We start from the raw sequence: 24,275 nt of genomic DNA, 5'->3' as shown, positions 1-24,275 counted from the left end.
AAGTACTGTCTCAGTTTATTTCTTAAAAAAAAAAAAAAAAAGGGGGGAAATGCGACACTAATACAGATGGAGAGTGAGAGGAAGAATTTAAAGGTTATGACGTATAAACAGGTTAGTTTTCTCCGAAATACAATCTCTTCTCTTTCATTTCTTAGTCTTAACGATCAGGTATCTTCATTTGGGATGCAATATGAAACCCATCTCTTCAAGGTAGTAAGAGGGTAATTTTCACTCAGGGCCATTAATAACCGAAGTGATAACCAGCCATTATTTTATAAAAAGAAGCGGAGTCTGACTACCAAACACTCTCATCAAATTCCCCGGGTCCTTAGTCTGCATTCAAGACTCATCAACACAAATTCTGGAAAAGCGGTCGCTATGGTTACCGCATCCACTATTCATAAAGGAGCCACAAATGAACCGTAGACGCGAAGCATAATTTAGGGTTAACTATTCAACGTGGTGGATTATACACTGAAATAATCGCAGTAATTTTGAATAAAATTTCATTTTCCTTATTGAAAACAGATCGGTCCCGTTCTAATCGAGGTCTAGTTAAGAACGGTTTACTGACAGCAATTATAAAGGCGTGCAGTTCAAATTCCATATACAAAAATATTTTATCCCCTCCTTCTAGGCATGACATATTGGGTTTTTAAGAATACACCAAATGCATTGACGCGTTTTCGGTTTACTGACGCATATTTCATCCCATTTGTAATAGCGATGAAAGAACCATAAAATATCGCATAAGACCGACTTAACTCGGACACGGTGGTGAAAAAAAGCCCACACAAATATCCTAATTAGCAGCATTGGACTTCAGCCAGTGACGCTATCCACTGTGCTACCTATAAGGTCTAACTGGAAGTTAATGGTTGTAAAGATCAGCAGCTGTGATGCTCGAGATCCCGAGTTTCTTCCTGTTCCTTAAAGGAACAGGTCAAGGATTGGTTTATGTTTGTCTCTATCAGTAAATTTTGAAAACCTCATGACCCACCACCTGGTCCATTCCATCGATCCTTATGCATCAGTTGCATGACTTTGCGAACTGTCTCAGAGATAAGCAGACTTTTCTACATGGCGTGGTATCATTATAAAGTACATAAATAGTTTTTGAAATCAAGTTGCAGAGGTGAAGACGAGGGCCATTCAGGGAAGGGAAATTGAAGATATTTAAAGGTAATGCTTCCCCACCACCACCATCTGACTGTGAAGGTAAAAGAGGCTTATAAGAATGACCGTTTCTCAATTCTAATGGAATTTAACTGTCAGTGTTCACGATAGTTTTTTTTTTTTTTTTAATACTCAAAGTAATTGAATACCTTTGATTCCTGGACATTGTTTATTATCAGGGCGCTAACCAATCCTTGATAATCCATAGATAACTGTATACTCAATTTGTAAATTTAAAATTTGATTAATTCTAATTTGACAGTCAAAGCAGCCGTTGATAGTATTTCAATCAAAATAATTAATTAGATAAAGAAAAATTTCAATAAGAAATTATTTTTCTATCTGGGATTACCAAATATCGAATAGGGTAAAAAAAAAAAAAAAAAAAAAATCACAGAACGCCCGAGATTTGTAAACAGCACAAAAATGAGCTTGAACTAGAAAATTAAGTTATACATCATTTAACGCGGGGTAAGAGAAAATTTTGATCTCATTTGGGTGTATAAGAGGATACTCACTTTGAACTCCTCTAACTTGGACACACTTTGGATTCTCTGGAGGGTAATCACCGCCAACTTCGATCTGATATTTAAGTTGCTCGGTAGTGAGACCCTGAGACGGTCCATCTAGTTAATTAAGAGTTTCTTGCTTTAAGAGTTATTTGCATAGTCAAGCTTAAGCATTATTTTTGATACTCACTTTGCTCGCCTGTAACCCGGACAGACTTTGACTTCTTTGATGGGCGACCAGAGAGGACTTCAGACTGTTGGCGATATCATTCACGTTACCTGGCAACGTACTCGAGACCCCAATGTGATCCACCTGATTAGCTAAGGCGTTCACTGTAATTTCTTCACTGATTTCTATCGGCTGAGGCGTGGTGGATTGTGGTGGTTGTATTTGCTGCTGTTGTAAGGGAGGGCCTCTTGTGCTGCTTGGGGACGCACTAGCTGAAGTCACTGGCGTGGATGCACTTCCATTGGTTTGGGCTTGGGCTTTCTGCTGAGCCGCTTGGCGCGTGGCTTCCTTCACCTCCTGGAATTTTTCGATGAACTGAAAAGAGACAAAAGAAAATGACGCCGGAGTACTACAGGCATTAATTTAAGGTGAAATAAATTCAAAGAAAACTTAACTGATATTATGCCAACCTGCTGAATACTGCTACACAAATAGTTATTTTACGCAGGAATTTAAAATTAATCCCATTAGTATTATCACCAAATTAGATTTTTAATGATTGTAATTAGTAAACTAATTTTCTGCTTTTTTCTAAATTTTTATTTATTGTACTAGAATCAAGAATAAAGGTAGCACAGATATGGATTTCTTTATCGCTTTGAGAATTCCCGAAGAAAGGACAAATGGGTGGTAAAGATATTTTTTTTTTAGAAACGAATATGGGTAAATGTTAAGGAAAAAATTGTGTGTGTGCCGAGCACGCATAGCGGAAGTTAAGTGAAACTTCTTTAGGCGAACATTTATCACTTGACCGAGCATCCCGTACTGACCGTATGAATACCGCAGGCGACGAATCTGCATGAATAGGAGCCTCGGAGATATAAGACGTTCCGCTACTAAATCTAGTTTCGGCAAGTGCTGTGGCACTGAATGATACTTAAAACCATTTGACTTCGATAGTAATAATAAACTTATTTATTGCTGCTAAGTACGATACATGTACTAGTAACAATAATTCTCATCACGGCGACATGGTCAGGAGTTTTACATTATATACATGTGTGATTGGCTGAAAGCCGATCACACACGGAGCAGAAGCGCATCCGTAGCTAGGTGGACAGGAGCAGCAGTGCGTAGCACATGCTTCTTGATTAGACCGGGGTTCGAGCCCGTGACCACCAAATACGGAGGATGCAGAAGGTCAAGGAATGGCCACCGCATATCCCTGGAGCAATATGGCCTTAGTTACTAATGTTCCTAAAAACCAAACAACAACAACACGGAACAGACTGAACCGAAATCATTATCCAGGAATGTATGTTTAAACTGTGCGTGGATGCTTAGTGTTTCTTAAAATCCTGTTGCTGCTCCGGCTGTGTATTACGTGTTGAGCGATTTGATGGAGTACTTCTGGCAGTCGCTTTTGGCTTCTTCGCTTTCCGTTTACGACTGGGCTTCGAAGACTCTTCATCGTTTTCAGTTCCAGTATCAACTTCCATTACTCCTTCTTCCAAATTCACTTCTAACATTTCTGGGGAGATGTAAGGCTCTGAAGATGTGGATGGAACTTCTCCGGCTTCTTTGTTCAACTTCATGGAATGTAATTTCTTCCGCTATAGAAATAGCTTAGATCTCTCCATTGTACTAAATGGAGGTGGTTTCGGTGGTCGCATTGCACGTATACGTGCTCTATACACCTTACAACGCTCATTATTAGTCTTCGACACGTTGATTTTTACCAATTTTTTTTCCGTAGAAATTTTTTATTAAATGCGGTGGAGAATGACGAAAGAAATAGCATGACGCAATCAGTAGGAGTACTGATTGAGTCATGCGTCACTCGCCTGGTACGGAGTGGTATAATGGTGGAGGGGGATGAATCATTTCGTGTCGCATTTTTTGGCGATTTTTGTCAATCCAGTGACGCATTACACGTGCACTACACGCATTACAACGCTCAATACAGTGTACCCCCGCTTTACGATTGGTTCACTGTATGATCAAATTACTTTACAATGGACACTCCATAACAAGATAGCGATCAATATATAAGTAGTAAGCGCCAGTCATTGTGATCACGTTTACGAATTGAATGAATTTTAATTCTATTAACGGCGATTCTAATAAGCCAAAAAAAAGAAGAATATTATTCACAGGCTATAAAATATATAAATCACAGATTTGCACTTTATTACCTTATCAATTAACAAAAGCAATAGTCACCTTCCCAATAGCCAACCGAGCCGAATGCTGCTTATCACACGAGAACCGCTGTATTTAACCTAGTACGATAGTTGGCTGTTCAGAATGCCTGTAACGCGTTTACTTATGGCAATGGTCGCATTTTCGTTGTGTGTTTTTTGTCAATACACGAACGCCAGTTATTCCCATCTGAAAACTGCCTGGAATGCACCTAAAGAAGTTTCACTTAAAAAAAAAAAAAAGTGAGTATGTTCTACGATGCGTTGGCACAGTGGATGATGAAGTAATTGATGATGCAAGAGAAAGTGAAAAAATAAGATGTTAGTAAGTGCTAGGCTTCATATTTCAAGAAGAAGATCAGCAGACCATCTGGATATGAAAGAGGGGGAAGTATGGATGGAGCGAACTTGCTACCGAGCTCTGGGAAGGACCAGAGAGCATAACTGCCATTTTGACAAAAGGCAAGTTTCGTAATCTTGGATTTAAAAAAATTAAAATTCCACTTAAAAAGGTGTTTTTTTTTTGTTTTTTTTTGCAATTATTGGGACGTGTAAAGTAGTCAGAAATTGTAGGTAGAGATTTTTAATGAAAGCCAATTGTGATATGATTTATACTTTTTTTACTTTTATTGTAAATAGCCTTAGATCATTTTTAGAAAAACCACGTTTTAGATAAAGAACGAGACTTTAAGGCGAAATTAAAAATAAAGAATTTCATCTTTTCAAGAACAATTTTAGCAATATCTGCCAGGTATTAGTATAAGCAGTGTAACCAAGAAAAAGAAGAATAGTAGTCACCAAGTTAGACAAATTTGGCACTGTTGTAATATGAAGCTCCACTGAAGTAGGGACCAACAAGTTATTTTACTTGGGGAGGAGGAATCAAGAATAGGTGAATGGTTACAATTATCTTATGTTCTAGACTGAATCCTTAATTTTATTCCTAACATAAATATACATCATCGAGTAAAGCGCTAATTGGTAGCTGCTAACTAAGCAGTATTACTTCGGTAGCTGAGCAATGAGAACTTTACTCAATTATGTATATTAGTTTATGTCAGGATTAAAGTTAGAGTGAACAGAGTTGGACAGCAAATCAAGTTGTCTAAGGTTCTAAATTCACTAGCACCTGAAGTAGTTGGGTTAGTACAACTGTAAAAAGGGAACCGAAGGTCAGTCAGTAACTGACATTCTATTAGACAAAGTAAGTGGAATTAAAAATTAAACAGAAATGATTTCAGTAATGAATCTGGAAGATTTCGGAAGGGAGTACCATAACTCTAGTGACAAACAAAAACGGAAATCTGTTTCATGGCCAATTTTCAGACCCGATATACTGACGCCGCATAACCATAGTTACCTTGGCGATATTATGATGTGCGATACTTTGATAAGACAGAGTATACTGAGAAAAATATTCACTAATATCCAGTTGAAAGTTACATCTTTAATTATACTGAGCATAAGAGAAAAAAGATAAATACAGCGATTGCAAAGCGAGAAGTAACACTCAAGCATCAAGAAGTATTCCATTGAAAAGTCATTGGCTTATTCCTCTTAGCAGACTATTCGACATATGCTCTATGGGTTGATTCTCTACAGTACGGTTCGTGATCGATATAAAGTGAGTTAAACAAAGAAATCGTGTTCGCCAGAAAGAATCGATCAAGAAATTTCAAGCATTTAAGACAAGACAAAGGATGTGGTTTAGAAGGAAGACGAACTCGTAGAATTTTCCACGAGATAATACTTCAAATATCAGCAACAGCGGTGATGATTGGTTAACATCGTAATTACTGAATTATTATGTTAAGATTAAAATAATAAAAACACTTACACCACATGAATAAAATAAGATCAAGAATTTTTACTGAGATAACCAAGTTCACAAGAGATCAAGAATACTCTTACACTACAATTCAAAAAGAAACGTAGCCTTGTCATTAAGAGTAATTACTGAGGCTTTGGAAACTAATGAACGAAATTTTTCCAACATGATATAGCCAATTAAAGAGAATGAGACGCGTGCTTACTGTTTGCTGAGACTTCCAGCTGAACAGAGTAAAATCCTTTTAAAGATGAGAAAAACATTTAAGGAATATATGAAAAATGACTAACTTGATTGAATAATATAATATAAAATGAAACTATCGATAAAAAAAATTATATACTCTTAAAATTACGCAAATCTTAAAACTGAAATGTTATAATAAGCAAGATTTAGTTTTTATTAGAGTCAGTATTAAAATGATGTCTTAATGATGTCTCACTTTCTCAAAGGTGGAATATTATAATTGAAACTGATAAAAACTGTACTTTCAGTTTCTCTTATTTGTCAAAATAAGATTACACACTTCTGTATAAATGGTATCGTGTTGTATACTCAAATTAACGCATGAAGATATTTTACAGAGGAAAAATATATAACTAAATACATTTTCTTTTATTCTCCAGGACGACCACATAAGGCCAGAGGAGTTCACAAGATAGCGAATACTAAAACATCACTATTACATTACACTTTATCAAATCACAGTGTTCATAATACAGACTACCCTTAAGAAATGTTGATATATCTTCAATATTCACAGCAAACATCAGCTTAGCAAGTAATTAATAAGACTCTCAGCAATTTAACTTTCAAAGTTGGGGATGGGAGATTCAACCATTAAATTAAATTTCAAAGCCTTAAGCATCTCCATCAAAGAGTCCAAAGATGCCCGGTGTCCTAGCAATAATTTAGAGAGCTCGAATCTTTCTTGATAATAAATAAACAAACAAGTCTTTATTGTACAAGGACAAGTAAAACAGCCCATCACTACGAAGAAGCGAGGGCTTTTACAAGATTAGAAGGCAATCTACATGTCAATCAAGGCACACAAGAGACAAGAATTAAATATCTTAGATAAAACGGCAAGTTTTATAAAGCTATGTGGTTACACGTAATTGGATGAAAGTATACTTCTCGAAAGTAAAGCATATTAAAGATTACAGAAAAAGGATAAAATACCATCAACAACAAAGATACTTCATTTCGGGATGTAGCTGTGGTTGGTTCCTTCATAGTTCGGAGAGGAGGTCGTATTTCTTTCCAGAAAAACTAAGTGATATTTGGGGAGAGGGGATAACTAACTCACTACTGGAACACTTAACGTTGCAGTTAAAAGGTTCATGAGGCGATCTTTCTGGATTAAATTTTTTTTGTTATTATTATATTTTATATATATTAGCATTAGTAAAGGCGCATGCTGCAAGAAAGCAAGCTTATATAACATCAGCCAAAAAAATAATATAAAATAACCTTCTCATTTCACCCATCCACTTGCTTGTTTAGTTCTGCCTTGAATCTATTTAAGCTATCAACTTCTACAACGACAGATGGAAGTGTTCCAGCAATCAACCACCCGCTGTCAGTGTAGTTATACATATATATAACGATAAGCAATACATGTTTCTTGACTCAATTTCGGATGGATGAATTAACTCTTGCAACAAATTTACGCGAGAAAAACAAAACAAGGAATGAAGAATTTTTAACCTATGTGTATCTAAACATCTGTTTATTCCCAGTTACAAATTACATATAGATGGCAATTAGTCCTTTCGCCATATACCACCATTTCAGTGACGGCTGTCGTTCCTATTTCACCACTACAAAGAGCAGAATGGCCCCGTACATGGTCTGTATGTCAAATCATTGGGAATTCTGCTCTTTGTAATGGTGAAGTAGCAATGACAGCAATCACTGGTGAAGTGGCAGGGCATACCACGAAAGGGCTTATCTGTATATAATTTCCGACTGGAAATAAACAGATATTTAGATCTCGTAGGTTAAAAGTGCTTCATTCCTCTTTCAATAAATTTATTTCTTTTTTGGCAGCCACGCCTTGGTCCATTTTAATTTTATCGAGTTTCTTTTTCCTTATAATATAACACGAACAACTAAATCGTTCGATTTATTAGACATTTTAGCATCTGAAGTATTACGTATTTCCAACTGAACAGTATTAGTAAAGCCAAATGATGCAAGGAAGCAACTTTTTCTGAGGAAGCTAAAAAATAAAAAGCAAATTAACGCAACAATAATATTACTGCTCCTGGTCCACACAAGGTAATTACACAATTCTTGTTTAACCTAGTCAGACTCACTGCCTGCACCAAGTTGGGAGGAAATTTATTCCAACGTTCGACAACCTGCTGCCCATAGCTGAACTTCATGAGATCCAGTCTTGTTATTCCCAGAGATTTTATATCTATGTATCTTGGCTTGTGTCTTACCCACGATGGAGAACAAGCCAACCTCGTTCATTTTACTCACTCCCTTAATCTGATCTCCCCTTAGATGTAAAGTTATTAAAAACTCTGCAGTCCACACCTAAGCAGTTCTTCATATGTCCATTTCTTTGCAATCGTAATCAATCTAGTCACAGTTCTCTGAACCCTCTCCAGATTTGAACACAATGTTCCAAAAGCGATCTAACCCTTGTAAGGATGGATAATGAAGTCCTTCTCCCTACAAGAAAAAGCTTTAAAAATCACAGACAGAACACACGTGCTTTTCATGTCAGATTGAATCATAACATCTACTTTGATTTCATTTTGAACCACTTGGCTCTTTCCACTTAGCTTATACGCGACTCTGCGATTTCTAATCCCCAAAATGCATAACCATACATTTAGAATCAAGACCTACTGATTTGGTCACGCATTTTCTTGGGCATGTATATGAGCGTCCTTGACTGACTAACAAGGTAAAAACTGATTTGAGTGTGAGTGCACCATTTTTTAAAACTTGCTTGCGAGCGAGAGAGAGAGAGAGACTTTAGGGTCACAACGACGACCAATCATTCTTCTCTCAGCTTCGGTTTCTAATTAGCCCCTAGACTGCTGTCGCTATGGTCATTATTGCTTTTTGTAAGTTTTGTTTGACCGTTACTCATTAAAATCGCCAATAAAATCGGTAGTGTAAATCCTGTTAAGGGTGATGTTGGAGCTGCTGATGCCCTTATTTCTGCTCCATACACTATTGTTGTGTAAACGTTTGTACATATGTATTTTCGCAGCTATTAACGTAAAGCAGCTGATTCTTGGCGATTCACTTGCACCGACTGATATTTTGTTGAAATAATTGGGATTAGTTTAACATTGAAAGCTATACCCAGATTTGAGTGACTGTTGACATTACTGATGGCATTTCCTTCAATTATGATGGCATACCACTACTTCAAAGAGAAAGTAATTCGAATTGATTTTGCGGGGATTTATCATTAGGCAGAACTACAAATGGTATTTATTGTGATCTTACAGATTGTGATTTACTGCTGATAACACGCCAAATGCGTGTCGTTGAAGCTGATGGTAATGAGGATTTTTATAATCTACGTGGGCGTAGGATATGATGTCAGGGCAGCCTGTTACAAATGGATTTAGTACTGCTGAGAATACAGTGATATAGTGAAGGTAGGACATTTCCAGAGGAACCTCAGCAGTTGCAATGCAGTCGATGAAGAGAACACGATGGTTTTCTTCATAAGGTGGCTTCTCAGAACTATAATAGGTCGCACGAGAATTTTATAATATTCCTTAATAAAGAGCGTAGGGAAGAGTTAAAATATTTATCATATCGGAAGCAGTACAGGCAAATGATTACGAGACAGCTCCTTGTCCAAGTTCTGTAGTATGGCATTGCTAGTTCCAATTAAGTTAGTGTAAATTGATTTCTCTATGATTGAGCAGTGCATTTGGGGGTAGGGAAGGTATTCCCCATAACCGGAGACGTAACTGTTGGGAGAAGTGTCTTCTTCAGGAGCTTCAGTGGACTAGAACGGCAAATCTGTCCGAATAAGAACAAGAGATTTCAGTGAATTCCAGTTGGGTGAGAAATAGTGCATTTCCATTACACAGTGTTAAGGTCGATATAAGTACATCAAGAATGAAGGGTCTCCTACATTTAAGAATGAATTGAAGTATTCCACCCAGTCTAGAGGTGTCCACTTGAAGAACGTTCATTGCGTTTAACAATTCTTGTCGTGTTCCTATATTCTAGTGTGTATGGTAACGTTCTTTAAAAGGATAGGAAGAGCAGCAGGTTGAGGTGCTTCATAAAACCTGAAAATGAAGTCCAATCAGCAATCGAGGTTATGTTATTGAGAAATAATTTCTCATGGAATTGTTCGTTGTAGATGGGTATTAATGCCCATTGTTATTACATGTATACCAATGCTTAAAAATACCTCTTAGTGCCCTTTATTTATCTTTCTTGAAAATCCAGCTCTTATCTGCATACTCTTTCCAACAGTTCTTCCGTGTCTTTTCTAAACTATTTCTAAATCAGTATGCAATATTCAAGGTGTGGCCTAACCATTGCTTTACAAGAGTTGGAACTACATTTACAGAATGTTTGCAAAGCATGAAGAAAGGAGTCTTTGAATGAACGTGCATGTTGGTATATATACTAACTTGAAATACATCCATGAATGTGAACTATTTCATGTAATCAGTTCATTACATGACAATCTCATACAGCCTCCTTTCGATCTTTAGACAAATGAACAATGAATAAACCAAAGGAGAAAACTCCAAACAATGAAGGGTACTCGTATATAATTGGTAAATAAACAGATAATCTATCCTAGAAGCAGTCTGTTAAAACTGATTTATAGGCTCAACAAACAAACACGAGAATAGCTCTCTAAGCCAAGGTATTTTCAGAAAATTTTGTGGTTATGCACATTTTCAGCTTATCAGGATGCAATTATCTCTAGAATCGGGCGAGTAATGCCTCAGAGAAGACGGAATATTCACAGTTATTGAAGATTAGAAAATTCAGCGCTTCAGGGATTAAGAACAGTGTTGTCGAAGAGCACAACTTGCCAAGTATTAGAGAACCACAGTGATTACTAGTTAGCAGCGAATAACTTCCGAAACTATGGGATTAAGCAGAGCACATTACTGTGTGAAACGCGTGCAATCCTGAGATTAGATTGTTCAAATCTCTCGAATAGAACTTCATTAGAAATTCAATAAAACCAATGACAACCGAACATAAGGACACTTTCCGACTTCGAGGACAAGCAAGGTAACTCTGGCACAAAGACCCAATTAGAGGAATCTTTAGATGGGTAAACTAATTAGTGTTATTAGGCGCACGATCGTTATTTCCCAAATGTGACGTCATTCAAATTAGTACCCCCTTGGATGTTAGATGGCGCCTGATTAAGACCGCAGTATTAGGTATGTCATACCTGATACTGCAGTTGATAAGAAGACATTTTAAATACTGAGGTAAATGTAGTTGTCATAAAAAGAGTGAGGCCAAGCTCAATAAAACGCTTTTGTTTCGGTTAGAGAACAAAAGAAAGGTCGTGTTTTCATTCTGTCTTTTCGGTGCTTAAATTACATTGGAGAAAGCAAACCTACAGCTATCTTTCTTTCTCTATTGCGTCTTGGATTTACTTCTGAGGCTTGAGAGCAGGAAGAGGGCCCGAGTGGCAGTAACGTAATTACAGGTAAGCCGATCTCAGCTTTTTATGGACAAACGGCAGAGGTCAAAGTGCGGTCGGCGAACACAAATAGCGGAACAGACAAAAGACAAATGCTAGCCTAAATGTACGCCAGTTCATGAAAAAACGCACAAGAGAACAGAAGTACTAACAAACATATATAAAAATCAGAAAATAAATGGACTGGAGACTTTAAAACCTTCTTGGTTTTAAAAGTCTTCTGTCCATTTATTTTCTGATTGATTGAGTGGCAGTAATACGTATTTACTACTTTCCGCAGACATAAAAGATTTAGTCATTCTTTTTTCGTAATTGCTTATAATTATTTTTTGCTTGTATATATATATATATATATATCTATTTACAACATATTACACTGTATTGTAATTTTTTTAGGCGCAACAGGGACTTTGCCTATATTGCACCGTATATTAGGTCTATAAATTGGCGTGTTCTATAGTCTATTTGTCATTTGCTGGATGAAAAATTCTATTCACATCTACTGTTCCTCACTTTAAAATTGCGATTTGGGCCATAGACAATACTGTTCTTGCCAAACCATATTCTTAGATCGATTGTTTAAAAGGGAATTTGCAACTGAATACATGAAGGTGTGAGGGCTGTTTGAAAAAGTAACGCAACTTTTGTGTGTGAGAAGATATTTAATCGCAGAATAATGAAAACGATATATAAATGAAAACTGATTGACGCACTTTTCGACAGCTATCCATCGCATTCAAGCATTTTATCTTGTTCCAGCATCCTGTAACAAGAAAAGAAACTTTACACTTTGGTATAAGTTTATGGTAAAGACATTTAGAGTAAAAATATGGAGTATTATGGAATGTGGCAGCAGCTCCATGCAGTTTTGAGCCTTTAATACCTGGCATGACTATATCCGAATTCTGCAATTTACAATGGTAAAGAAAAGATCAATGACTTGGATGTAAGTCAATAACATCGCGTGTTTAGACACCCCGAGGGAGGGAAAGTACAATTCCCTCAAAAGCTCATTGATTAGACAAATGAAAATCTAAAGTAAGTAAGGTTTTTTGTGTGTCTGTGTGTGTATATATACACACACACAGATTTCTATAGTGACCACTCTTTAAATTTAAGTCACGTTGCCAGTCTCAGTGGTGGCAAAGAATGCTGTTCGTATTTCACTCCCAACCTCTAAAAAAAATTGGAAAATGAAATAAGCTGTTCGCAATCATTAAAAACTATCATGGAATGCCTTAATGGTATCATGAAAAAAAAAAACAAAACAAGATCATGAAATGCTTTCCATGGTGTTATGAAATAATCTCAGGAAATGTCCTAGTGGTATTTCTTCTTTGATCATTCATTGATGTTTCAAAGGTTGAAACCAACCACAAAAACTAGAGCTTTGTATAGCATCTGTGGTTAAATTATATAATGAAATGTTAACGAGTACATGGATGGAAGAATTCCAAATTTAAAACTGATTGATTTCACAACTTTACTGGAGTATCCAATTAGCGCGATGGAGCCAGACAGTTCAGGAAATGTCTGAAGATCCACAGGCACATCGCTCACGACGTACTTGCAAAGACAGCAAAACACAAAGGAAAACATGGACTACTCACATATCCAGATAATGACACAAAGCACAGAATCTCCCCACGTCCCTAATTAGCCAATCGCGCAAGAGAAAGCAACGAGCGCATTCTAATCATTTAGTAATTATATTGCCAGCCTAATGGCACAGCCAACAAGCTCCTCTTTCAGATCTTAAGCTGCGTAATTAGCTCACAGTATTGGCAGTGGACCTAATCAAATATTTATTAATAAATCTACTGGGTTTGCAATTCATAATCACCTCATTGTATTGTCATTAAGTGTCTCTACAGAACTGAAATACCCGAATTTTTTGGTGAAGGAATTAGCCAATCGGCTTGTTCATCGCCGGCTGAAACGCAACCGCGTGATGGCAATAGTGTTACGAAATCTCCATCATCTCAAAAAAATTGTGAGAATAGAAAAAACAAACAGAAGGTTACGATGAATCAGCCGAACTGAGCGAGCTACAAGATATTAAGATAAAACACCCATCTAGCAACGGCGCTTTGTTATTGAAGGACTAACCAGATGTCTGGCTGAGTTAATGAAAGTGTCCTTTATCCTTATTATTTCAACTTCTTCGGAGACATTTCGCGAAAGAACTACCTGCCGCTGCCACTAGCATAAGAGGGCGCCCAAGGAAATCTTCAAGTAACTCGTCTATCGTTCACCACTCCAACAACTGGCTTTTGCTTCGAAGGCGACCTATTTCAGTTGTCATGGCAACGCCATCACGCACAGGTAAAAAAAAAAGAAGAGGGGAACATCAGCCCTTCCTCAAGAGCTCCCAATGGGAACTGAGGTTCTAATCAGTTGGGTGAACACGCAGCACGAGCGAGTTACGCCACAATACAGTTAAACAAAAGATGAGGTCTAGTATTTAAAGAGAAAACACTGCACAACTATTCTTCAATGGTTGTACATTTATTGAAAATCTTCAGCATATGAAAGAAATGAGTAATAAATAAATAAATTGAATCTACAGTATTACAACTAATCTTATTGGTTTATTTGATCGTACCAAGTCACTCTATATCCTGGAACAACAAAAACTAGTGCCGATATTCCAAACAGCCACGACAGTAGATCATTTTCAATGTCAGCATATCTGATCAATACATCCAAGTAAATCAATAATTTTAGAAGAGAGTTTTAAGTAATAAAAGTAGCTAGAAATAATGAATGGTTTGTTGGAAGTCGTCCAGTTATAGATCTGTTTGCTGCAATGCCCAAAACCACATCATTCGTGTCCCGAATATCGAAACTAGAAAATTAATATTGTCATTAGTTATCCCAAATACATGTACAGGATGGAACGATTCAGGCAATTTCAACAAAATGTTTAAAAATATTGTCGGTGAAGCCCATTTATACTTATCACATACCATAAAATTTACATAAATATTCACACCTTCTTTCACATTAAGCGGGCGAATATTTCACTAAATTCACGAGAGAGAGATTATTTTATTCTGATCTGTCACAACATTCTCGGCCATCTGAAGAAAATATTCATCAGGACCTCCCGGGTTTTCAGCTGGGGAGGAAATGTCATAAAGGTAGTCAGCAATGACACTTGAAGTCGTGCTGTGGTTCTTAAAGAACCAGTAAAATATGATGCAAACCCACTGAAGAAAAGCCATTTGCAGCTGATGGAACACTAGTAACATTAAAAAAAACTTAGGAGTTGGCACTATCTTTGCCATTCCTCTTCCACTTATAGATATTCCACTGCCATTAGAGTCTTTTAAAGCTTCAAATGCCAACAACTATTTTAGAAATCACCTTTACCTGGCAACACTAGCCTAATGCCATGATGCGCCCTTGTGGATAGTAGTGGCTAGGATTCTTTGCAGAATTTTGTGGATCTTTTTTCACAACGTGGCTGAGTTAGTATGGTTTTTTTCGCCCCAGAATTTGGGCTTTTCATCCAGAAAACGCAAATCGACCATAGAACACACGCAATTTACAGACTTTATATGTACGGCGCAATATTGCCTAAGTTGGTTGTTGTTATTTGGTTTTTTAGGAGCATTAGCAACTAAAGCCATACTGCTCCAGGGATATGCGGTGGTCATTCCCTGACCTTTCCGCATCCTCCGTATTTAATGGTCACGGGCTCGAACCCCGGTTTAATCAAGAAGCGTGTGCTACGCACTGCTGCTCCTGCCAACCTGGCTACGCGCCTAAAAATCCTACAACAACCGAAGCAGGCGAGATTTCCTTCAGACAGTTCATCCACTTCAAGCAAATCCTCGTGTTGTGGATGTGGTGTAACTGATCGGATCATAAAACTTTGAGAGATGCTGGACACTCCTGCAAATAAAGAGCTGCGCCATCTGCCTCATCACAATCTTTAACTAGTAGTACTCGTGCTCAAACATCCACCTGTAGCGACAATTAAACTACAGCCTCCAGAAATCTTACTTTCATTCGACTTGGACTAACCCTCATACTTACATTGTAGAAAAGTGGCTTATGTCATTTGAACTTTAACTTGATTACTTTTTTTTTTTTTATGCCAGTGAAGTCTAACCAAGTTATACAATTTCGGCCTCAACGCATTTTTCCTAACGGATAGAGGATATTAAGTCTGCCAGCATACCAACCAAGAGACACATAACCAACCCTTCATACTGTTAATCTCCAATCCCTCGCGATTGTCACGGAAAAATTAAATAATTTAATTACATTTTCTGGCATTTGCTTAATACAATGGGACGGGATTAAAATTTTCATCCTGCCCAGACTTCCATACCAGAATCTAATAAACGTTTCGATGGAAGAATTTTTAGATTTTTAAAACAAGCTTCTTGCTCAGGGGAGTCTGTTGCGAACTGAATTCTTATTATAAGCCGAAACAGCGGGCCTCCGAGCAAATACGAGGTCATCTCTTTGCCACGCTACTCTATTTGCCAACAGACAGACGTAAAAGCTCGAAACCTGTGTTTAAAGATAAGAGTGGAGAGGTAACATGCGGAAATTTTATTACGCAGGACCTGTCGGGTAGTATTAAATTAGGCCAAGAAGCCAGAAGGCGATTAGGACCAGAAATTATGAGAGGGCTATTTGTTTTAACGGTAGAGTAATTCTTCAGAAGTTGACGGTGAAGAAGGCCTTAATTTTTGTACATCGGTCCGTGATAATTTCATCAGGGCAGAACTTCGCTCTTTTACCCGTCAGGAATGCTGACGGGGAAGAGGCGGTGTTGGTTGATGAGTGCAATTTACAGAGGCGTGCGAGACATCGAACAAGCAAAGAGAGAGGGAAAATTAGAAGGGGAAAGGGGGTAGAAGGTAAATCAGATGGGAGGCAAGAAACTATTTGATAAGAAGGCAAATTTTCGTTTGCATGTGGTTACCTGCTGAATACGTCAATACACTTAGTTTGGAGTTACGCCACAGTAAATTTTTTGTGGTAGTATACATATAAAAAACAGCACATTCTGCAGTGACAGAACGTTTAGCAACTCCCATAGCTGTCCGCTGACTTCATGTCTTGATTAAATATTAAATCCCGCATTTAATATATGAAGTTGCCCAGTTTCATTTAAAAGTACAGTACCATACTGTACTTTTATATGCCTGCAATGCTGTCCTGCAATCAATCTAATTTTTTAACGCTCTGAAGGGAAAGGTGAGAGATTTCACGCGCAGAAATGCGGCAGCTGTTCAGAATACGCTTCTACACTTTGATCATATTCAAGTGATTGACTGGTGCGTAAGTTAACGCAGGCTCAGAGCTATCCTTTCAAGAATACATGCAATTGCAGGCGAAATATATTAACGCCTCACAAATTTAACTGACTTGGAACCTAACACCCTCAAAAGCGGTTGTCTTTAGATGCAGTTTACCCCAGTGGCGTATCCAAGTATCATTGTAAGGGGGGGATGGCAACCAGGCTTTTGAGTTTTTTTTAGAACGCCTCCTGCGTTCTGTTTCTTTATTATCAAAGACATATGTCCTCTCTGCCCACCCCTGAATATTCTCCTGGTTTACCCTCAACACCCATTTCCGACAAAAAAAAAAAAAAAAAAAGTCCTCGCGGTAACACAGTTCGTATATATTCGCCGTCCTCCCCAGACTGAGTGGAAAAGACCCGAGTTCGAATCCTATCAATGACGATAGGAATTTTTATGGGTCTTTTCTCGACTAATAGACACAACGTAGTTTGAGTTAGTCGGTCTCAAGCGAGGGTGACATGGTTTTTCTCTCGGATACAAGTTTTTCATCCAGCAAACAGGCAAAATGACCACAACGCACAATTTACAGACATAAATATATACAGCGCACAATATGGTATAAGTCGTTGATGCGCCTAAAAGTCTACAATAAAAACCGACAAAAAAACCCCCAAAAACACGTCATATTAGGGCCATCATTCCCTGGCAGATTGTGGTGCTGTCAGCATTATTGGGATTGTCACGGGCAGCTCTTTTTGCTGATTCGTGACACTACACAGCTTCAGTTCTTACACTGGCGGTTCTGTCCTAGGCAGTTACTTGTGGTGCAAGCTTTTCTTAGCAGAGTGCCTGGTTCCTACAGACTTTGGAATGAAGATTCTTGAAAAACTTATTGATGTCGTGAGGATTTCCTTATTCATCGTTATTTGATTTGTGATTTGGTATATTTGCTAGCCATCTTAATTGATGATGATGCTGTGGACTTTGAAATGGGTTGACAGTTTTTATAAAGGATTGGACACTTCAACCTGGACTTTGAACTATCTTCTATATATATAATTTTTTTTTGTGTTGCTTTTAACGTGTCGTTTTAGAGGGTCTTCCCACTCTGCAATTGAGCAAAAACAGATGAAGGAGTACGTTGTAGTTATCTAAATTACTGTATCTGTAGATTGAGCAGTAATGTTGCCCAATTTTAGCAGGAACCGCTTAATACAGTAAATAAATTAAAAATATATATATTAGGCCCACTCGAAAAAAAAGCCGTTACAGTTCCTCGTGTCATTGATGGGACTCAAACTGGGGCCACAGTCTATCCATTTCAGACAGTGCATCTTTCTCGAACTACAGCAGGTCTGTAGCAAGTTTTGAACCTTCTCCTACCTAAAACTGAATTATACATCTCTACTTACTTCTTGGCAAATTCCAAGGAAGGCATCTTGCGGTATTGACTAAGTGATACAAACAGGTATCACTTAGTCAATGCAAGGCAAAGAAATATGAATGATTTTACAGCAAAAATGGCACTGATCCACATTATTGTTTAGTATAAAAAATAATTTCTGGTAACGTTTGATTACCCCCCTCCCGTACTGATGGAAATTTTCGAATGAAGCAAACACACTACAATGATACTTGGAAGCTGCCAACGACTTCTTGCTGTTTCTAGTCGTGAGAGACTCTCTCCATGAGGCTGCAATTTGTCCAATTAATGAGTGTTAGAAAGTGCTCCTTTTCAAGTACCGATGCATTCGCAAACTCTTCGCGAAATAATTGGTCCCAATGATGGCAATTAAGAAGAAAGGAGACCGTGGACAAATGACAGAAAGGGAAAAATAATGGAGTTTTTTTTTAAAAAAAACATAATACAAAAAACCCACATGGTATGTATTCATTTATTTATGATCATTTACCCATCGCCCTCAAAGACCTGATCAACTTTGGCATATAAATCGTAAAAAAAAAAAGAAGAAAAAAAAAAGAAGATAAATCGATATTTTTATCTGAAAGAGACGAACTAATGCTTCATTATAACGAAAAAAATTACATCAAAGAGAAAATAGGAAATGGTTGAATACCCAGTGGGCTGTAAGGCAATAATGGATGAGATGTAGACCACATATCGCTTAGATAAGCTCAGTAATTACATTAAGATAGAGAAGCTTGTTGAGTCAGTATTTCCTCAATCAAAAGAGTTGGAGTATGGATGAAAAATATCGCGTATCAGCATCGTACCTAAATAACGCTGTGCATATGTGTGTGTGTTTTTGTTTGGTACAAATGTTTGTGCGTGTTTATTTGGCAAAAAAAATTACGAACTAAATAAGAGATAAGATATAGAGATACACAGTTGAGGAGGATAGCGGAATAATTATTTACCGATCAATTAAAATGAAGTTTATGTTATAGTTTATGACTTAAGTTATGGCAATGAATTTAGAGGCAAGCAACGGATACCCTTCCACTGAACATCATTCTAGAAATTGATTATGAGCTGCAGGTGGAGAGCGACTCTACGTTGGCAGCTAATGAAACACTCTCTCGCTTGGAGATATTAATAACACGTCCCTCCCTTTCCCCCAAGTCATTAGGCTACGTCTCTAAGTTAGAAAGATACGAGAGAGAATATAAAAGGGAAGGGTGTCCAGTTGCTTCCAAAGTTGCTCGAAATTGCGTCACTAAGGCCAATAACATGCTCCTAAGGGGAAGGAAGAGGGAAGGAGCAGCGTTGATTCCAACGTAGATGCCGGATACAGCGAAACTCCACGCTCGATCATCTTTCACTCATTATAGATAATTTGGTGTGGTGTGTGTGCGCGCAGTCAGAGTACATGGAAATTTAAAAGTCACATTTGTTAGGGTTTAAATGAAGTCGAGTCGTGGTCTGTTGTTTGAATCTGGAAGTTCGTAGCTATCAAAGACTTTAACTCAAAAGACTGAAATAATGGAACTTTTATTCTTCGTGCTGGTATTGAGTCTGTCGAATGATTAAATTAAAAGTTTTCTTGTGAAAACTATGTTAAGTTAGGCTTAACACAAAATACCGTATTTACTCGCTTGTTTTGACAGGAAAATTAAAAACCGGATTTAAAGATAACTATTTAATAAAGGATACCTGACGTAACTGAGTGATCAAGAGCGAGATTGCAGTAGCACACGCTCTTTGAGTGGACAGTGGTTCAAGCTTTTGTGAATTGCTAAACAAGATTAAAGATTGTACTCATGATTTATTGTAAACTCCTCTGACCTCGTGGTTGTTCCGGGGTATAAACAAGCACATTTTTTTTTCTCTCCACACAGGGATAATATTGATGTACAGAAGGAGAGTTCAACGTTAAAGACGCTCCGTTTCCTCTTGCTTACTGAAGCAAGTATGACTAATTCCGAATTATAATTCTTATAGAGTATTCCTCATAGCTGAAAACTTTGTCTGAGGGTGATTGATTCAATTTAGGGATCAAGGAAGGCTTTCTGATTCGGAGCACACAAGTAAAAGTGATGCCATACACTGGACATGGTTATGCACTTTCTGTGATTTTTTAATTTGCCTTGAGATTTTATTTTAACCTCTTTCTTGATATCGGCTATTACACTGAGGAAGAACCCGTACTTGCGGTCTGAAACGTTTATCATTATTATCTTATATTTTATGTCTGCTAGATATATTCATAAATATTCTCAAAGGGAAGTGGGCCCTGTTAAAGAATGGGGGAGGGTATTAACGCTTCATTGATTGTCATAATAACGTGGTCCCAAGTCCGAAAATACTAATGCATGAAACTGTGTATATCAAACCTATTTGGATCAGAAATGGTATAGTTAAGCAAGATGGTTGCCTACACCACTGTCACAGCAAATTAATCTAAAGGGGATTTACAAGACGTTATTTAGCAGGGGTAGTTCCTTAATTAGTTTAAACCGTTGGAAGAAATAAATACGGCAATCCAAGAGTTGCTTTTATAGTTGGTACAGCTCAAAAAGAACTGTAAATGAAAGCATCTGTATGTGATTTTTAAACTTGTTACGTTTCTATACGCCTTAAGACGTAATCTATAACATTTTATAGGAATTATTAAGATAATGTATCGATTTCGTTACATTTCAGGCACATTCGATAATCGAAAACTCTTATATTGCAGCCAAGAAATGTTTACCAAAACTATGCTACAATCAGTGGCCTTGAGGTCAGATTAGAGTAGCACCATTGCTCAAAATGGGAAACTATGCAAGGGAAGAGTACGTCAGAAGTGGGTTAACCTAACGGCATAAAATTTGATACAAAGGTCTCAAAAGAATTCAAAAAAGTACTGAAATTTTAAAAAGGCGCAGGGCTGTAAATCTATAGGAATGTTTCTGTGGGGGAGGGGAGCTGCTATGGAATCAGAACCGGCCCTAAAACTTCCCCAGGGATCAACCTTTTCCAGTAATGCCTGAACATTCTCTCTCACACAAGTACAAATACAAAAAAATTTAGTCATTTCTTGTATTTAGGGCATGTAACATATTGAACACTGGTATCTTCTATGTTTGTTTGCTTACAGCACTGAAATTAGACTAGAAGGTTAATCTGTTTTCTCTATTTACCGGTATATCAGCTGGGACAGAAGAAGTAAGGATTTTCACCACAAAAAATAAGGCGCAGAAAAGATATCAGTGAGTGGTAAAAGACATCTCGTTAAAGCAATAGCTGAATTTGCATGTTTCAGCACAAAAACTAGTAAGTTCGCTACGAAATGGTGCGAGTCGAAATGAATAAGAAATCAGCAGAACTGTGGGCGAAAGTCGGTGCAAAATGATCGCGAGTGGCAAAGAATATCGTGAATAGTAAGCGAAAACCGATTTCAAACAAGGAAAGAATTACTGCAAACAGTTAACTAAGGACTTCACCAGTCGATTTCTGAAAGAACACTGCGAATAGAACTGCATAACATGGATATCTGGAGTAGAATCCCCAAAAAATGTCTAATGCTAACAGCTGCGCATAAAAAGCCCGGATAATATGGGCTAAAAGGCGCTGAAACTGGATTGTTGATAATGGGAAAGCTTTGATGTGGTCTGAGGAATCCAAATTTTACCATTCTCTAATGATGTCAGGAACAGCAATGAGAGGGGAAGCAATAAGACTTTTCATTCAGATTGTGTGCAAGGCGGCGGTGGTCAGTGATGGAGATGTTTCTAGTACTGTATTATGAAGTGGGGGGGGGGGGTCCTACGTGAAATACCAACCAGGATGAACTAGCATCCACGAAACCTGAATCAATTACTGACTCAGCTGTTTATTACCTAATATTGATATAAACTATTTAAAGAGTCTAGCTGAATCTCTACCAACGAGAATTCGTGCTAAATGTGGGATTACATATTATTAGTCGAAAAATTACACAGGTAACAATTTTCTGCCTGTTGTTTGTATATACAGTAAAAGCAGATTTGCGTAATAAATCTGATGCAGTTTTTAATATCAGTGAACATGTTAAATCAGGGAGTGTCCAACCAGAGATCCACTTCTTCATATTATGCAACATGCGGCCATGTAGGCAGATATAAATGTTATACCCCTTTCTCTCCGAGCTTAAAACTTGGCTGTGACAAAATAGTTTCAAATTCGCATTTAAATATTAATCATCATGAACTTGGTCCGGCTTAGGTCTTTTAAGACCTGTTCCGTTGTAGCTCTTGGAGGTGGTCTTGATCTCGCCATCGTTGTCTTGGTCGACCAACATCTCTCTTGCCTGTAGGTTTGTAGTTAAAGGCTAATTTTGGGCTCCGGTCTGGGTTCATTCTTTCTATGTGGCTGACCATTTTTCCTGATACCGTTTTACGTTATCTACTTTTAATTTCTCGCGGATATCTAAATTTTTTTGGTGGTCTAGTCTTGTAAAGCCTATTAATGGTCTTAAAATTCTCATTTGTGCTGCTTCTAGTTTGTGTGCATCTTTTATTTATGACCCAAGTCTAACAGCTGTAGAAGAGGGCTGGTTTTGAAGTGATGTTGTGCAGTCGTAATTTTGTTTCAGTTGTCATTTGTTTTCCGAAGTGGCGTTTAATCGTTCCATTTATTTTATTATATTTTTGTAGTATAGTGTGGATGTCTTTCCCTTCATCTGATATTAAATTTCCCAAATAGGTGAAGTCAGATATTTGTTCTATTATTTTATCATCAATAACAATTTTGACCCTTTGTATGTTTTTTCCACATAATCCCATTGATTTTGTTTTTGAGGTGGAGATTTTCATCTCGTACTTTTTACCTATTTTATTAAGTTCATTTGCTGCTATCTGAAGTTCATCTTCGGATTTTGCAATTATAACTTGATCATCAGCATATAATATAGTTTGGATTTTATTCCTGTTGTTAATTGTTTGTTTCCATTCTTTAAGAATTTTATTGATGTAGATATTAAATAAATTTGGTGATATTCCACATCCTTGTTTCACTCCTTTATTGGTGTTAATTGGGTCTGATAGTTGGCCATTAGAATATTTTATACAGACTTTTGAATTTTTATATAGGCTTTGGATCGCTTTCCGGAGTTGGGTTGGAATATTATCTTCATGTAGAATCTGCCAAAGTTTTTCCCGGTTTACATTGTCATATGCTTTGGTTTTTATTTGATCATTTGTGTCTAGTTGTAATTTCTTAAAAATTTTTAAAGCCTCTTCTCTGTGGGCCCGTGATATCACGTTCTAAAGATTTAACAAATTTATCCCAGTCATCTCGTCGGATTCTTCTGGTTAGTTTTCTGACTTCTGCTCTAAGCTTTTTATATTTTATGTGTAGATGTAGATCTTTAGTTTGTAGGAACAGTTTATAGGTCTTTTTTTCTCATTGATTGTTTGTTTCAATTCTTCATTCCAAGTTCTTAGCCAGTTTTTATTTTTTATAGGTTTATATCCAAGACTTTCTTCAGCAGCTTCCAGAATTGATTTTTTCATGTTTGACCAGATTTCCTCAACATTATCACTTTCATCTGATTTGAGTTTATCTTTCAATCGACTTTCATACAGGAATTTAGCACTTTCGTCTTCCAACAAATGTATTTTTAATTTCTTGGTAGTTTTTGTTGGTATTTTCTTCTTTTTATTAAGATAATTTCATCTATTATAGACTGTGTTTCTTGCTTCCCATGTGAATTTATGGATATTCCTGTATCTGAAAAAAGTATTTGTAATTTTAAGTTTATTAAAAATGCAGAAGTCTATCAGGCATCTTCCATTATTGTTGACCACGGGTTCGCCTTGGGATCCTATACATTTGTCTACTGATTGAGCACCAACCCTTGCATTAAAATCTCCTGCTAGTATGAGATACTCGTTTTTGTTAGTTTGGTCTACGATCTGTTGTAATTCGTCATAAAATTCTGTGGTTTTCATCAATGTTGCCTTCTACTGGTGCGTAGATGCCAATGATTTGTTATTGTATAAGATAGAATTTTTAGTCTTAATTTCAA

At 37.2% G+C, this 24,275-nt stretch overlaps 1 protein-coding gene across 10 annotated transcripts in view; it reads right to left on the bottom strand.

The window, feature by feature from the left end:
• Positions 1-24,275, bottom strand: part of homer (protein) — a 651,652-nt gene that overhangs the window by 99,217 nt on the left and 528,160 nt on the right. For all 10 annotated transcript variants that reach the window (XM_090371489.1, XM_090371481.1, XM_090371470.1 and 7 more), the window contains one exon: positions 1,876-2,229. In XM_090371489.1, coding sequence (XP_090227615.1) covers positions 1,876-2,229 — 354 coding nt within the window. The remainder of the gene's footprint in view (positions 1-1,875; positions 2,230-24,275) is intronic.

Source organism: Mastigoproctus giganteus, chromosome 1 (assembly GCF_048544385.1).
Source record: "Mastigoproctus giganteus isolate SK-2022 chromosome 1, ASM4854438v1, whole genome shotgun sequence".
NCBI classification, from domain to species: Eukaryota; Metazoa; Arthropoda; class Arachnida; order Uropygi; family Thelyphonidae; genus Mastigoproctus; species Mastigoproctus giganteus.
This window is presented reverse-complemented; position numbering and strand designations above follow the sequence as displayed.